This window comes from Bos javanicus, chromosome 17 (genome assembly GCF_032452875.1).
Source record: "Bos javanicus breed banteng chromosome 17, ARS-OSU_banteng_1.0, whole genome shotgun sequence".
Lineage (NCBI taxonomy): Eukaryota > Metazoa > Chordata > Mammalia > Artiodactyla > Bovidae > Bos > Bos javanicus.
In genome coordinates, this window is record NC_083884.1 from 40,207,516 (window position 1) to 40,222,076 (window position 14,561).

Below are 14,561 nucleotides of genomic sequence, written 5' to 3' on the forward strand. Positions count from 1 at the left end.
TGCACAGGTGTCCAAAAAAGCTAGAAAGTCAAGCAGGAACGGTATTTGTTGTACCAGTGAACTCTCACAATGGATTAATCTCTTTGGCCTTGTCTAGTGAGAATGGTCTGGCCGTTTATTATGGACTTATGCCCATTCACTGAAAGGGTAGGGGGTGGAAATAATTCTGAGGTTAGGCAGCAGAGAATTACCTAGTATTTTAAGATAAGAAAGCATTAATACTGGAAGGCGAGCCTGAGTGTCTAAAATGTAATCTCTTTAAAAATAAGACAAGATAGTAACAAAAAAGATAATCAAGACCTGTGTTAATACAATGAAAAAATAAATCAGGAAAATATTAGTTTTTCTTATGTTTATATAGCCCTTTACTCCATAGTTAATGCTATATAATCATATTTAGTTAGAACTGTTAGTATAAAAAGAATTATTCCCACACTTATAATCAGTAAAAAATGAATTATAAAAATTATAATTATAACATTACTAAAAATGAATTTTATATAGTTATATAAGCTTAACACTATTTATAGTTATAATATTAAAGAATACCAAAATTCTTCAAGATTTATAAACTGAGGAGAAAAAAATCCATTGGGTGTTACACATCAGGTCGCTTTTGTTTTTCTGGTTGCAACTTGTGGGCTTGAGGAACCTTAGTTCCCTAAACAGGGATGGAACCTCGCCTCAGCAGCAAAAGTTTGGCATCCTGACCACTGGACGGTCAGAGAATGCCCAAGGTCATTTTAAGTGACTATATTGTCAGAAATGATGGAATCTCTAACTGGAATTTATCATGGCTGAAAGAACAGGTCACCAAGGAGAACATAAGTCACCCAGTCACCTTTCCGTGGGGAGCTCTGTGGGGAGGTGGGCGGAGAGGACAGCTGGGAAGACGTGTTGGATATCGTGTCTTCTGCTGGCCTCCTATGGCGCTCCAGGCTTCCTTCTTCAGACAAAGAAAGAATTTTCTTTAAAGCTTGTGGAGAGTTGATGCCTGGAAGAGAAAGAACTTCAATGTGCAGAATAACCGGAAGAACCCAAACACCTTTCTGTGCCAAGACTTCATATTCTATTCTGTTGCAGGCTGTCTGCAGTCTCAGAGGTCTGTGTGCTCTCCCCAGGTAAACTGAGGTACCTCACAGGAGGCACCAGGGACCGCAGCACAGCTTCTGACGCCCTCGAGGACGAGAGAGGCTGCTTCCGGTATTCCATGCTAGGTTCTGAATCTTGGCCGCCACATTATTCAACAATATGTTGGGCAGCAATGAAGACAAAAAAGAGACAATCTGGAAATACTTTAAGTTAGCATGAAAGCAGTGCAGCTCAGAATATTTATCAGAACTCAAGTTTGGGTTGGAAAGAGGTATTTTGGTGTTGGAAAAGCTAGCGTGTGGGAAGTGGGAGTGATGGTAGGAAAAAGATTGAGCCAAGAGGCAAAAGAAGTAGCAGGAAAGAGACTGAAGGAGCATTAAGGAATTCCTCACTAATATCTGGTCAATAAGCAGATGAAGGAGCAGCAGCAGGAGGGGACCTTGAAAGTGCCCGGAACCAGAAGTTGAGGGAGAAGGTGTCTGGGGGGAGCCATCGAGCACCAAGTGCAGGATCAAGCAGGAGGATGTAAGGCAGAAGAAAAAGGATTCCGTGTGCTAGTACCAGGTGGTTTTCCCCCTAAAAACTACTTTAGATGTGAGGAAGTCACATGAAGAGATTCTTACTAAGTCTGTAGCATTATTATGAGGCACTCTCAATTACCATATTTTGAACAACAAAGAGACCTAAGGAGAGGCATTAGAGGCTGAAACTACCTCAATTAATATTAGTTTTGTGGGGTTTTTTTGGCTGTGCTGGGTCTTCATTGCTGTGCGTGGGCTTTCTCGAGTTGAGGCCAGCAGGGACTACTCTCTAGCTGTGGTGTGGTGGCTTCTCATTGTGGTAGCTCCTCTTATTGTAGAGCAGGAGTCTAGGACTCGTGGGCTCAGTGGTTGCAGCTCCCAGGTCCTAGAGCACAGGCTCGACAGTTGTGGCATCCAGGCTTAACTGCTCCAAGGCATACGGAATCTTCCCAGGTAAGGGATCAAACCTGTGTCCCCTGCATTGGCAGGAGGATTCTTAACCACTGGACCACCAGGGACGTCCTTAAATATTTATTTTTGTCAGCTTGGGTCTCAGTTGTAATATGCAGGCTTAGTTGCCCTGCAGTATATGGGATCTTAGTTGACCAGGAATCAAATCCTCAGCCCCTGCATTGGAAGGCAGATTGTTTACCACTGAACCACCAAGGAAGTCCTTATGTTAGTTTTGATGTTCTCAGACTTAACAGAATCCATTAAAAAAGGAGAAATGAAATTTAACCAAGATTTAATCCTTCATTTCACCTCGTGTAAGTGTCTGATACTACTTTTTAATACAATCTTTTAAAAATCATTTTTCAAGCAATCTTTTAATTATGCATACAAATAATAATATACACAGGATACATCCAAACACTAGTTACACTAAAGCTACATGAATAGATAGCTTTAATTTGGAAAAAAAATTCCCAGATAGCATCACACACAGAATGAAAAAGTGCTGCCTTTGAACAATGCAGATGGATGTGAAGATGCTATGCCTTAGAAAACTCTGTTCCACCCTGAAAGTACTTTGATGACAAAGACATTAAAATAAGAAATGCATGAAGGGAGACTTCCCTGGCAGTCCAGTGGTTAAGACATAGCCTTCCAACGCAGGGCTTGCAAGTTTGGTCTCTGGTCATGGAGCTAAGATCCTACCTGCCTCATGGCCAAAACACCAAAATATAAAACAGAAGCAATATTCCAACAAATTTACTAAAGACTTTAAAAAATGGTCCACATCAAAAACAAAAAAATTTTTTAAGTGTATGAAGTATTCAGAATAAAACTTGGTTCATGAATGGGGGTGGTGGGTGAACTCAGCAACTCTAAGTTAATATTTTATAGTATGTAACTTTAAATGTTTATTAAACTCTCTTAAGAAGACACATGACTATTTCATCCATACTCCTGAAGCTCATAAATTCAAATAGGCCTAAAAATATTGGAGGGAGAGTCTCCTTGGGAAAGGGGGGGATGACTCTCTGTTAGGTGTGCCTCCACGTGGAGTAACAGGCTGTGTGCAGAAAAGAAGCAGAAAAGAGGCAATAGAGGTTGACTTGCAGGAGTACAGGGATATTCATAACAGGGGAGTGGAGGGACTTCCCTGGAGGTCCAGTGGTTAAGATGCTGTACTTCCACTGCAGGGGGCTTGGGTTCCATCCCTGGTGGGGGAACTAGATCCCATACGCCACATGGTACAGCCAAAAAATAAATAAAATTATATTTAAAAAATAACACAGTGGACAAAGGAACATTAATTCAGTTTGTTTGTGATAGAGGCAGCAAAACAAATATTTCGAAGAGGAAAATGTCCCATAAAGGGAAGATATTTCACTTTTCCCCAATTCAACAAATGGGACACCTGCTGATCAGGAGGAAGGAGCCAGTGACAGAGTACTCATGACAGAGCACATGTCACAGAACACTCGTGACAGGGCACACAGAGCATCTAGGACTCCTGCCTGATGCATGGACAGCCTGCAGCCGGCCGGGAACTGTCCCAGCTACCAGTACCCTATTCTGTCAAGAGTCAGCTCTGCTGCCAGTTGTTTTTTAAAATTTCTTTCCTTTTATTAATATTGTTTCCTGTCACACAGACACACACACACGTATATACAGACAGAAAAAAGAACTAGAACATTTTATGAAAAATAATTTTGCTCCATTTACATAAAAGGACTGAACTAGTCCATACTTTACTTTTAATAGGAAAGATGAAGCTCCTTTAACTGGAGCTGACTATTTTCCTCCCAAGTTACAGAACTGATGATTCAACAAATGAAAGTTACGCCTCCAGACAAATCATTTCACTTAGAAATATTCTGCCTAAATTCCAGCAACTCATTGATCAAAAGGTTAAACTAGTTTAAATAAGGTATATGGGCCAAGCAGCTTCTGTACTTGCTAAAAGTTAAATGAGTAAAAGCCCCATGGCCTGCCTCTGCCCCCATCGCTATGACAAAGGAGCACGACTGAATGAGATGCTCTATAAAAACAGTTCTTCCCACTAGCAAAAGTAAAGTTTAACTTCATCAACATTAATGTCTTCTTAAGAGGGGACAATCAGGGAAAACTCAGGTATATCAGATGAGGTTATCCAAAATAAGCACTGCTCCCTAATCTGAGCAGCAGGCGGTGAATGAACAGTGCCAAAAGGGCGTGTGGGTTGTTTGCATTTTTGTCGAGTTGTATGAGTTGTGCAGATAGTTTGGAAACTAAGCCCTTGTCGGTCACATTGTTTGCAAATATTTTCTCCCATTCTGTCAGTGGTCTTTTCATTTTGTTTATGGTTTCCTTTGCCATGTGAAAGCTTGTGAGTTTGATTAGGTCCAATTTGTTTATTTTTGGTTTTGTTTCTATTGCCTTGGGACACTGACCCAAGAAAATGTTGCTATGATCTATGTCAGAGAATCTTTTTGCTTATGTTCTCTTCTAGGAGTTTTATGATGATAGGTCTTATGTTAAAGTTTTCAAGCCATTTTGAGTTTTTTATTTGTATGGTGAGAGGGCACGTTCTAACCTGACTGATTTACATGGGGCTGTCCAGCTTTCCTAGCACCACTTGAAGAGACTGTCTTTTTCTTAATGCATATTCTTGACTCTGTTGAAGATTAACTGACCGCAGTAATTAACCCAACTTTGTAATTCAACTATACTTTGATAAAAAAATAAATGGGGGAAAAAAAAAGAGGGTGTGAATGGAGTCACCTACCGAAAGGTGGGAGGTCCTTTACGGGAACTTTCTTCCGTGAAGGGTAAAGGGACACGGCGGGAACCTGCAGTCCCTGGTTGAGTTTGTGTGGCGGCTGCGGCGGCTGGGGCTGCGGCTGTGCTTTCGGCTGCAACCCCGCTCTCGGGGCCACTGGGGAGGTCTCCGATTTGACAGGCTTTTTGTCAGTGGGATTCTTAGGCACTGGTAATTGTTTGGTTTGAAAATAGAACAAGAAGTTGAAGAGGTTAGTGGCCACATATAAGATAATTATAGAACTGCATGAGCGTTTTCTGCAGTTAGAATACAGAAATGTGTATCTTTTTTCCTGTTCCTCATAAAAAGGATAGAAACAAGGGCAGGGGGAGAACTTTTGTTACAGAAAAAAGGCACAGCAGGACAAGATTTACTTTATGAAGCTAGCCATCTCAAAGGATGATTATACTATTAAGTACCACATTAAAAAAAAACTGTGGATAGTTTAATATGTTATGTCTATAAAAAACCCAAATATATTATAACATTGTAAGAGGAAAATTGTTAGAAATTATTTTCCTAAAATGGTACCCCAAATCCCATGATATGTTTTAAGTTAATGGATAATATTAGCTACAATCTTTTTACTACCAAATTCTCTCTCCTATGGGTTAGAATTATCTACGTTGCTAATAGCACTCAGTACTGCTTGAGTATTATACTGAGTGTATAATTCCATGGCAGACAGACGGCAAGCCAATTTAACAGGGCAATCAAATGCTGTATTTAAAGTGTATTAATATTCAAGACAACTCAATGACATATTTGACTTCCTCCATTTTACACATTAAAGGAGCTTAAATAACCTGCCTAAGGTGGCATTGTTAGGACAGGAACAAACACGATTTTAATTCAGACCAATCTGACTGCTGAGGACAAGCTCTTCTGCATGATACCTGGTGCTTTTCTAGTACTTGGGTAAATCTAATATAATAACCTGAATCGTCTCGATCATCCAGCATTTAAACTCTGTAGAAGGTATCTTCAAACTTGCCCATTGTTGTTAATTAGTTGCTAAGTTGTGTCTGACTCTTTGTGACCTCATGGACCATAGTCCACCAGCATCCTCTGTCCATGGGATTCTCCAGGCAAGATTACTGGAGTGGGTAACCATTTCCTCCGCCAGGGGATCTTCCCAACCTAGGGATCGAACCTGTGTCTCCTGCACTGACAGGTGTATTCTTTATCACTGAGCTACCAGGGCAGCCCTAAAAGATCCCGAAGTGTCCTAAATGGAAAATGCCTCTGTCTTACAAATACAAATGCCAAGAGAAAGAAAGCAGCCCCCATTTCTCACCAGGCCAGATCTATGCATTAGGCTGAGCTGAGGTTCCCTGTGGAGCAGAATTTCCGCTGTACGTGGCAGCTGAACTGACTACTGGGTGCCTTCTGGGCAAAGGGGTAAGGGGCAGCTAGTACACCTCGGTCTGTGCCCCTCCCAGACTGCCCATCACTTTGCAGGTATCTTTGTGAGAAAACAAGGGATGGGAATGGGCGCTGCATCTACCCATGTGTCCCTTGCCTGCACCCTGGTGGCACTGGGATGAAACCAAATAAGCCAGTCACCCTGAAGTAGTCTATGGTGTCATGGTCTCCACGCTAAACCCCACTGGACACGAGCCCAAACCCAGGACTGCGCTGTGTGCTGTTAATTACAGGAAAGGCTAGCGTGTCTCAGGATGCTATGTGCCCCTGCAACCTGCCCTGCTGTGCTGGCACAGGAAGCCTATCTGCATTCCAACTGGACCTGCAGCCACTTTAAGGAGAAACTCACGTGTGTTGGTGGCCGGCTCACACTGCAGGGATAGCGTCTGAAGACTCTCCTCATCCATCTCGAGCTCCAGATTGGACAGGTACTGCTTCACTTTGCGAGCCATCTGGGCATCTTCATATAGCTTTTTGGCATTGAGAAAGGAGCTACGACGCACCCGCTTTTTATGCCCACCTGTCTGAGCAACATCTAGCACGGTTGCGTTTGTACTACCCTGGCTGAGCGACCTGGAAGATGAAAAGGCAGAGATGCAGCTCGCTCCAGTACAGGGTCACCGTACCCACAGAAAACGTGCCAAGACTTCTCTAACAGTCTAGTTCAAGAGGCCACATGCCTCATTCTGGTAAGTAAACTGTCACAAAGGAATATAGAATCATATCATATTTATATAGATTAAAATATATAGATTTAAATGATTTTTTTTCAAATTAAAAAGAATTCTACATACACTATATGTATACATACACGTTTGGTACTTGTTCTGTTTGAACTAAAAATTCTACTTTTTTGCCTACAGAAAGCATCCAAGGCAGTTCTCTTGTAGAAGCCAGCAATTAATAATTATTATATATAAAAGCTCATGCAAGAATACACAGTTACAATAATTAAGAGTGACATTAAATTTATTTCTTCTAAAAGGGATGTCTTACATAGATTTAAAGAAATTTACCCACAATGTTCACAATAGTTTTCTTATTGCTTGGGTTAAGTGTAGTGAGTTTTTCAAGTAATATGGTCAATTTGTTAATAAAATGGTCATGCAAATGTAAAAACACATGTACAGGAACTAGCATATGAGTTGTTAAGAATTATTTTTGAAAAGGACTGGTTTATAGAATGAAAACAGTAGTTAGCTGAGCTGTAAAAAATTTAGTTTTAACATGTAGGGGCACCTTCTGTATTACATAGATTGACTTCACAAAAATCTGTGCAACAGTATTTAAATTGCACAATTTTCCCTTCTAACATCCTTTCTCCCCTCACCCCAGGTTAGACTTTTCTCATTTCAAAACACACAAATTGTATTAAAATTAAATCTTTTTGAAAGCTCAGGAGTAAGGCTTGGCCTGTGGTTCCCCAGAACAGTCATCAGTCATTTCACAGCTCTCATGGGTCATGACCTCAAAAGCAAAAGCCCCAGTAGATTAAACTTGAAGTCAGTTTGCCAACTGAAATTCTGCTAGAGCAAGAGGGTTAAGAAAAAAAAAATGCAAAAATGCAAAGCGTCAGGAAACACAGCGGGTAAGAAAAACACAATGCCATGAGCAGGATGAGAACTGTGTGGGTGTGCAGTGCCCCCACCACTTACCCCAGACTCCTCCACTTCTTCTTCCTGTAAGTGAGAGCCGTGGAGGTTGAAGCATGGGTGTAGAGAGAGACAGAGAGATCACAAGCTCAGAAAGAAAGGACCAGACTTCTGGATAAGCAGTACTAGAAGCCCACAAACCATAAACTGCATAATCGCCTCACACACACACATAACTGGACCAGCAATAGCTTTCTGGCTCAAAAGACAAATAAAAGTAAATATTCTGTTGTAAAGACTTTTTGTTCTCTCTTTCACTGGATTCATCATTTTTGGCTACACTGACAGCTCAATCCATTGTGTGGACAGTGAGACAATACCACTTGGATCATTTACATATTTTAGTTCATACTATCAATTATGCCTTTTAGCTCTGTAAATCAGCATTCTGAAAAATAAGAATAGTTGTGTCTCATGGTCAATGAAAAGTGTCTGAGGGACAAACTGTTTTCACTGACAGCCCAAAGTGCACCAGATGTGGAATCAGACAGTCATTCTGAATTACAGCTCAACGGAGATTCTGTACACACCCTGATAAATCTCGCCACAGATGGATGTATTCAAAACCTTCTCTCATTGATTAGGAAGCTCTAAGCTCAACCTTCTCTAACCCCAGGAACACTGCTGAGGGAGACACTCACCGAGTCCTGAACATGAGGGCAGGGTCCATGTTCACAGAGGCCATTCGGCCAACGTGACGTATTTCCTTTGCAATCATTCTTAGCTTCTCAAAATTGACCAGCCCGTCAACCTTGGAGTCATTCCCTGTAATTGGTAAAGAAGGAAAGGGGAATCACATGGCATTCATCCTATACCTCCACCGGTGGAGACAGAAACCTTCCAACTTATATATTTACCTTCGTGAAGGAACGTAAGATCCTTCTTGATCACTGGGAACAGGGGGATGATAGGAGGCTGCAGGTTCTGACTGTTGAGGACATTGCGGTATTTTGCCATGTTTCTGGAAGGATCAAACAGGTCTTGGAGATCTTGAAACAGCTTTTCGTATTTATTGGGAAGTTTCTCCCAGGTAGTTCGCAGTCTTGCCACTGGCGCCAGGTTTAGGCCACTGAGAGGGAAAAAGAAAAGCGGTATAAAATTAAATGACTTGTCCTATTGAAGGAAGGTAAGAATGTATTGCTTATTTATTAACACAGAACACTTCTGCGTGCATGCTGTGTATACACAGGAATGTACAGGATTCAAAGGACTATTAATAATTCTGGGTAATGAGAACTGAAGATGGAAGCAGGGACAGGGCCTTGGGGTTTTCCTCTTTTTCCGTTTATAGCCTCTGGTCTGTCTACTGCAGGCAGAACTACTACAATGTCAAGTGTCATGAGGGCAGCGCTGTGTTTCACTGCATGATCTCCGTACATCAAGTACTTGGCACCAAGCAGGCATTTGATAAAGCAGATTAACAAATATCCTGTGACACTGGGTCATTTGTAGAGACGTGGATGGACCTAGAGTCTGTCGTACAGAGTGAAGTAAGTCAGAAAGAGAAAAATAAATATCATATAATACTGCTTATATGTGGAATCTAGAAAAATGGTACAGGTGAACCTAGTTCTAGGGCAGGAATAGAGATGCAGATGTAGAGAATGAATGTGTGGATATGAGAAGGAGGGGGATGAATTGGGAGATTAAGACTGACATATATTAATAAACACTACCATGTGTGAAATAGAGAGCTAGTGGGAAGCTGCTGTATAACACAGGAAGCTCGCCTCTGTGCTCTGTGATGACCTAGAGGGGTGGGATGGGGAAGGAAGGGAGGGAGGTCCAAGAGGGAGAGGATATATGTATCCTTATGACTGACTCACTTTGTTGTACAAAAGTAAGGAACACAATGTTGCAAAGCAATTGTACCCCCAAAAATATGTATATATATATATATCCTATGATAATAATTTTAAAGCTATAAGAACAATAATAGTATGATCAAATTCTTAAACAGAAAAAATGACTAATTTAATCATCAGCATCAATTTTGTTCGTTGTTTCAAGCTGTATTTTCTTCCAGCCTCTAAGCACTTAGAGGAGAAGAAAATTAACATTTAGTAGGCATCCATCTGCCCTGTGCAACTGATGGAACTCTATACACATCATACTATTTAGGTTACTTGATAACTCTTTGGGTCATTGTTATTTTATATAGAAATAAATTGACATTCAGAGAAATTCAAATAATTTGCCCCAAGTCACAGAGCTAAAAAAAAAGGCAAACACAGATTTTCTGGGCTTTAAATCAGCATACAAGGTTTTTTTTTTTTTAAACTGAAGTACAGCTGATTTACAATGATGTGTTAGTTTCAGGTGTACAGCACAGTGATTTGTCATATATCAATACACTCACATACACATACATATATATCTGTTCTTTTTTGGATTCTTTTCTGTTACAGGCTATTACAAAATACTGAGTATAGTTCCCTATGCTATACAGTAGGGCCTTGTTGTTTATCTACTTTAAATATGTTAGTTGCTCAGTCGAGTCCAACTCTTCGTGACCCGGACTATACCCTGCCAGGCTCCTCTGTCCATAGAATTCTCCAGTCAAGAAAAGTGGAATGGCTTGCCATTTCTTACTCCAGAGGATCTTCCTGACCCAGAGATCAAATCCAGGTCTCCTGAATTGCAGATAGATTCTTTACCATTTGAGCCATCAGGGAAGCCCATTTTATATACAATAGTGTATATATTTTAAACCAAACTCCTAAATCATCCTTCTCTCTCTCTCTCCCATTTGCTAACCATAAGTTTATTTCGTATGTCTATGGGTCTACTTCTGTTTTGTAAATAAGCGCATTTACACATAGATATATATATTTAGGTTCCACATATAAATGATACCATATGATATTTGTCTTACTCTGTCTGACTTTACTTAGTATAATAATCTCTAGGACCATCCATTATAAGAGACTTTAAATAAAGCGTTACAATTAGGATTCAGAGAAAAAGAATTATTCCATATGACGCAATTAAAAAACTACTACACTCCTACAAATTGTATGGCTTTCCTGGATTGATATAATATTTTTTAACCTGCAAACTGAATCAACTCTTACAATGAACGTGCTCTCACCTGATGATCGCAAACATGGAGTTAAAATTCTTGCACTCCCTACAGTGCAGAGCTATCTTGATGAAATGCTTAATGATCTTCATCCTCTTCAGCTGGTTTGTCTCCCGCAGAATCTCAGATGCTACCCAAAACGTCTCCTGGTTAATGACTTCCTCGAATGTCTTCAGGTTGGCACAGCTGGTTTTTGATTTGAGCTTGAATAAGTCATCGATGTACTCAGTGGGCTCGATGTTGCGGAAAAGCTCGAAGTTGCGCATGGAGAGCTGCGTGGCCACCTCCACGGTGCTGAGCTGCAGCAGTGAGATCTGGCTCTCTCGCAGCAGCTCCTGTGCATCCTCATCCGAGCAAAGGGTTTCCGTCTCCATGTTGTTTTTCAAGTAATACCTGTGAGAGACACAGAATCCAAAGCCTGAACAGCAATCTCAAAACATTCCTGGAAGAACGCTGCTGTCTACAGAACAGCAATGAGAACGTGCTGCTGAATGATGCAGGGACTCTGCTTGGCAGACGGAGGAGGCAGTGGCTCTTCAGACGCCAGACCACAGAACCCCATCCAGAAGCCACTGATAGAAGCAAACACATCACACGGAACTGCATTTGTATCAACTGCAATCCATTTTCTACTACTCTTCCTTCCTTCTAGATTATTTATTATTTATTTTTTTTTTTGGCTAATAAGGACAGAAAATAGCTGAACTTAGATAATCGGTTTAAATAAGGAAATGGGATCCAAGGAAGGAAGCGAGAATCCAACAGAGTGACCACTCTGTTCCCCGGAGATTCTCTGTGACTACTGGTCCACCCAAGTTCACCTATTTATTTAAATACCAAAGGAACCTGTAAGCCATTTGCCTCTATTTGATGCTATGAGGAGAACGATCCTAAGACGGACTTTGACTTTCGAATATCTGATTTTCACAAAAACCCTACACATAAGTGGGGTGTGTGTTTTTCCTGCTTGTCAGATGAAGAAACAAAGGCTCAGAAAGATGAACACCAGCTGTAGAGAGAGCACTCAGGGTCACTGCGCCTTTCTCTTTGTCAGCAACTTGTCCAAAGAGAATGCAAATGTTTACTCTGTTAATTTTTTTTTTTTTACCGATTTTATAGAAAGATGCTTTCTTAAGCCAGACTCCATAAAGGAAGAAGCAGAATGAGAATTGTGGTCCTGTCAAACTGGCCTTCTGCATATTTCGCCAAAGCTGACGTGACAGAAGACACAGACCTCGGGGCTTGACAGTCATAGATGTTCTCAGCTTTGATCACTCACGAAGCCTGTGATGTGAATCCATTTATAATTTTGTTGAGCAAGGACTGTGAATCAGGACTCTGCACCTCAGTGGAGATCTGGAGAACTCCATCATGATCACAGACAGATCAATGATATTTAAATGATAACAAGAAAAATGGACACTACCTACCAGGGTTGGGGCTGGCAATAAAGTGAAAGTGAAGAAGAGCAAGAAAGTTATAGCTGACAGAAAGAAAACAGAAGTTCGGAATGAATTAAATCAGGTTTAGATGTTTAACACAAAAGGCAGGAATACAATGAAACACTCCATATGATGAGAAAAAAAGAAAAAATGTGATTTATGAAAACACTCATTTTTCAGAAAGTGCAAAATCTAGTCATTATACGAAAGCCAAGACATAACTACTTTTCCAACTTTCCCTAATTTGTGATTTGAGAATATCAATGGAAACACCATTTAAGAGACACAAAACCACCTGAGAGGCTGACAAAACCCCATACAATGTTTTCCTGCAAATACAAGGCAGCAGAAGACCAAGCCCTGAAGCAACTAGGCTTTGGTTCCAGTGTTAAGGATATTTCATTAGTGTCATGAACAATAATAGGCAGCTTTAGCCAACCACACTGTCATAGATATCTCCACCTAAACCAATGGAGCTCCTAGAAAAGTCAGGTAGGCAGAAGCAAATGGCAGAAGACGGTGGAAGGTGTGTTGTGAATGTGCATCTCCCAGGAGATGGCTGTGCCTTTCTGCCAGCCCCGTGTCCTGATGGGAGCATAAGCACTGGTGAGCAGCAAGGAACAGTCAGGTCACAGCACCCTTGTTTTGCACAAGTTCCTAAGAGATCCTTGTGAGGGTCAACCGTCTACTGTGTGCATTCCCTTTGATATGGCAATGCTCAGTGAATGAGGCAAATCTTCTTTTTAATCTTCAGGGATACTTATTTTAAAAACCCTTCGAAAGTGTTCACCGGCCATTGGTGTGGGATTTGGGGAGGTGGGGGTAGAGAAATCCAACAGGATGAGGAATGTCTACCTTCCGCTCAGCTGTATTCTGTCAGCAAGTTTGGAAAGCTGATCTGGAAGCCTTCTTTGCTTGATCACTCCCTCTGGTGTGACAGAGACTTCACAGAGCGAGTACTGATCTGGGGTGGCGGTCACGGCAAACTCCCGGATGGCCTGAACGACCACTTCCTTCGCCGTAGTGTCCTTACTGATCATGATGTATCGGCTTTGCTGGTCAGCCTTGAAAACCCTTAGCACTTGATCTGGCAAATCTGGTGGAAAGAAGAGTCATATGTCAGTAGAAAGGATTTCAGTACATGGTAATAAAATTAAACAAAGCAATGTGAAAAAAATTCTCAGAAAGGACAATGCTAAACTTCCATCTCTCCCTTACATCAGCAATTCTTCTTCAAAGATTGATTCAGTCAACATATAGGCACACCGAATGAACACATTTGCCCTAGGATAACCAAATGATCCACAAACAAACAGATCAGATCACAATAGCAGCAGTTAAAGTTGTCAGGTTGGCAGCAGAAAGGAAAAAATTTAAATCTAAAGTTCATCTTTATTATATTGAAAAATCCAGGAAGCTGATCTAAAATATGCCTCTTACTTTTTATTTAATATGACCTGATAATATGTGCATGATACTATATTAACTTCATTTTATGAAAGGGAACATCTGAGAGATCCATTTGCTTGTGGGCATACTAAATTAGTCTGAGTAATAATAAAAAAACCAGTTCCAACTGTTTGAAATTTAATCATGACTTTTAGCATCTGACAGAGTCCATGCCAAAGCAAGAGAGATACATATAGCACTACCATTACATTAGGGGGGGGAAAAAGAGAAAAAAACAAATCTATACGAGTGGTGCTCACCAGGAGTAGCACTGAAGTCTAAAATGCGATGGTGTGACTGCAGTAAGTCAGGATTACTGGACGATAAGGTTCCGCTGACAGGCAGTGCAGTTGGGATGTGCTTAGTCTGCCTTAATCCTACTATGCTGTCATCTTGAGACTGACCGATCCCGATATCACTGAACCAAGAAAAAAGGTACAAAATAAATGATCAGCAACTTAAAAAGTTATGACTCACCAATAGATAGTGCACGGTTTAAGAAATAAACCATATTTCAGAATACTAGCAGTTAATGTACAAATATTAATAAATTTGATTGTAAATTACAAAAGCTGCTACTGCTTGTGTATCCAACTCAAGTGCATGTTTCTTTAAAACCTGTCTTTTTAACTAGATGAATCATAACGAGTA

General features: G+C 40.8%; 1 protein-coding gene across 28 annotated transcripts in view; it reads right to left on the bottom strand.

Annotated features, from left to right (window-relative positions):
* RAPGEF2 (Rap guanine nucleotide exchange factor 2) overlaps window positions 1–14,561 on the bottom strand; it is a 272,594-nt gene that overhangs the window by 8,177 nt on the left and 249,856 nt on the right. For 23 of the 28 annotated variants that reach the window (XM_061384286.1, XM_061384291.1, XM_061384281.1 and 20 more), the window contains 9 exons: window positions 14,171–14,328; window positions 13,317–13,557; window positions 11,029–11,412; window positions 8,795–9,006; window positions 8,579–8,702; window positions 7,941–7,964; window positions 6,635–6,858; window positions 4,828–5,028; window positions 842–994 (listed from right to left, as the gene is read on the bottom strand). In XM_061384286.1, the coding sequence (XP_061240270.1) occupies window positions 842–994; window positions 4,828–5,028; window positions 6,635–6,858; window positions 7,941–7,964; window positions 8,579–8,702; window positions 8,795–9,006; window positions 11,029–11,412; window positions 13,317–13,557; window positions 14,171–14,328 (1,721 nt within the window). The remainder of the gene's footprint in view (window positions 1–841; window positions 995–4,827; window positions 5,029–6,634; window positions 6,859–7,940; window positions 7,965–8,578; window positions 8,703–8,794; window positions 9,007–11,028; window positions 11,413–13,316; window positions 13,558–14,170; window positions 14,329–14,561) is intronic. The other 5 variants (XM_061384293.1, XM_061384292.1, XM_061384282.1 and 2 more) reach the window with 3 other exon arrangements.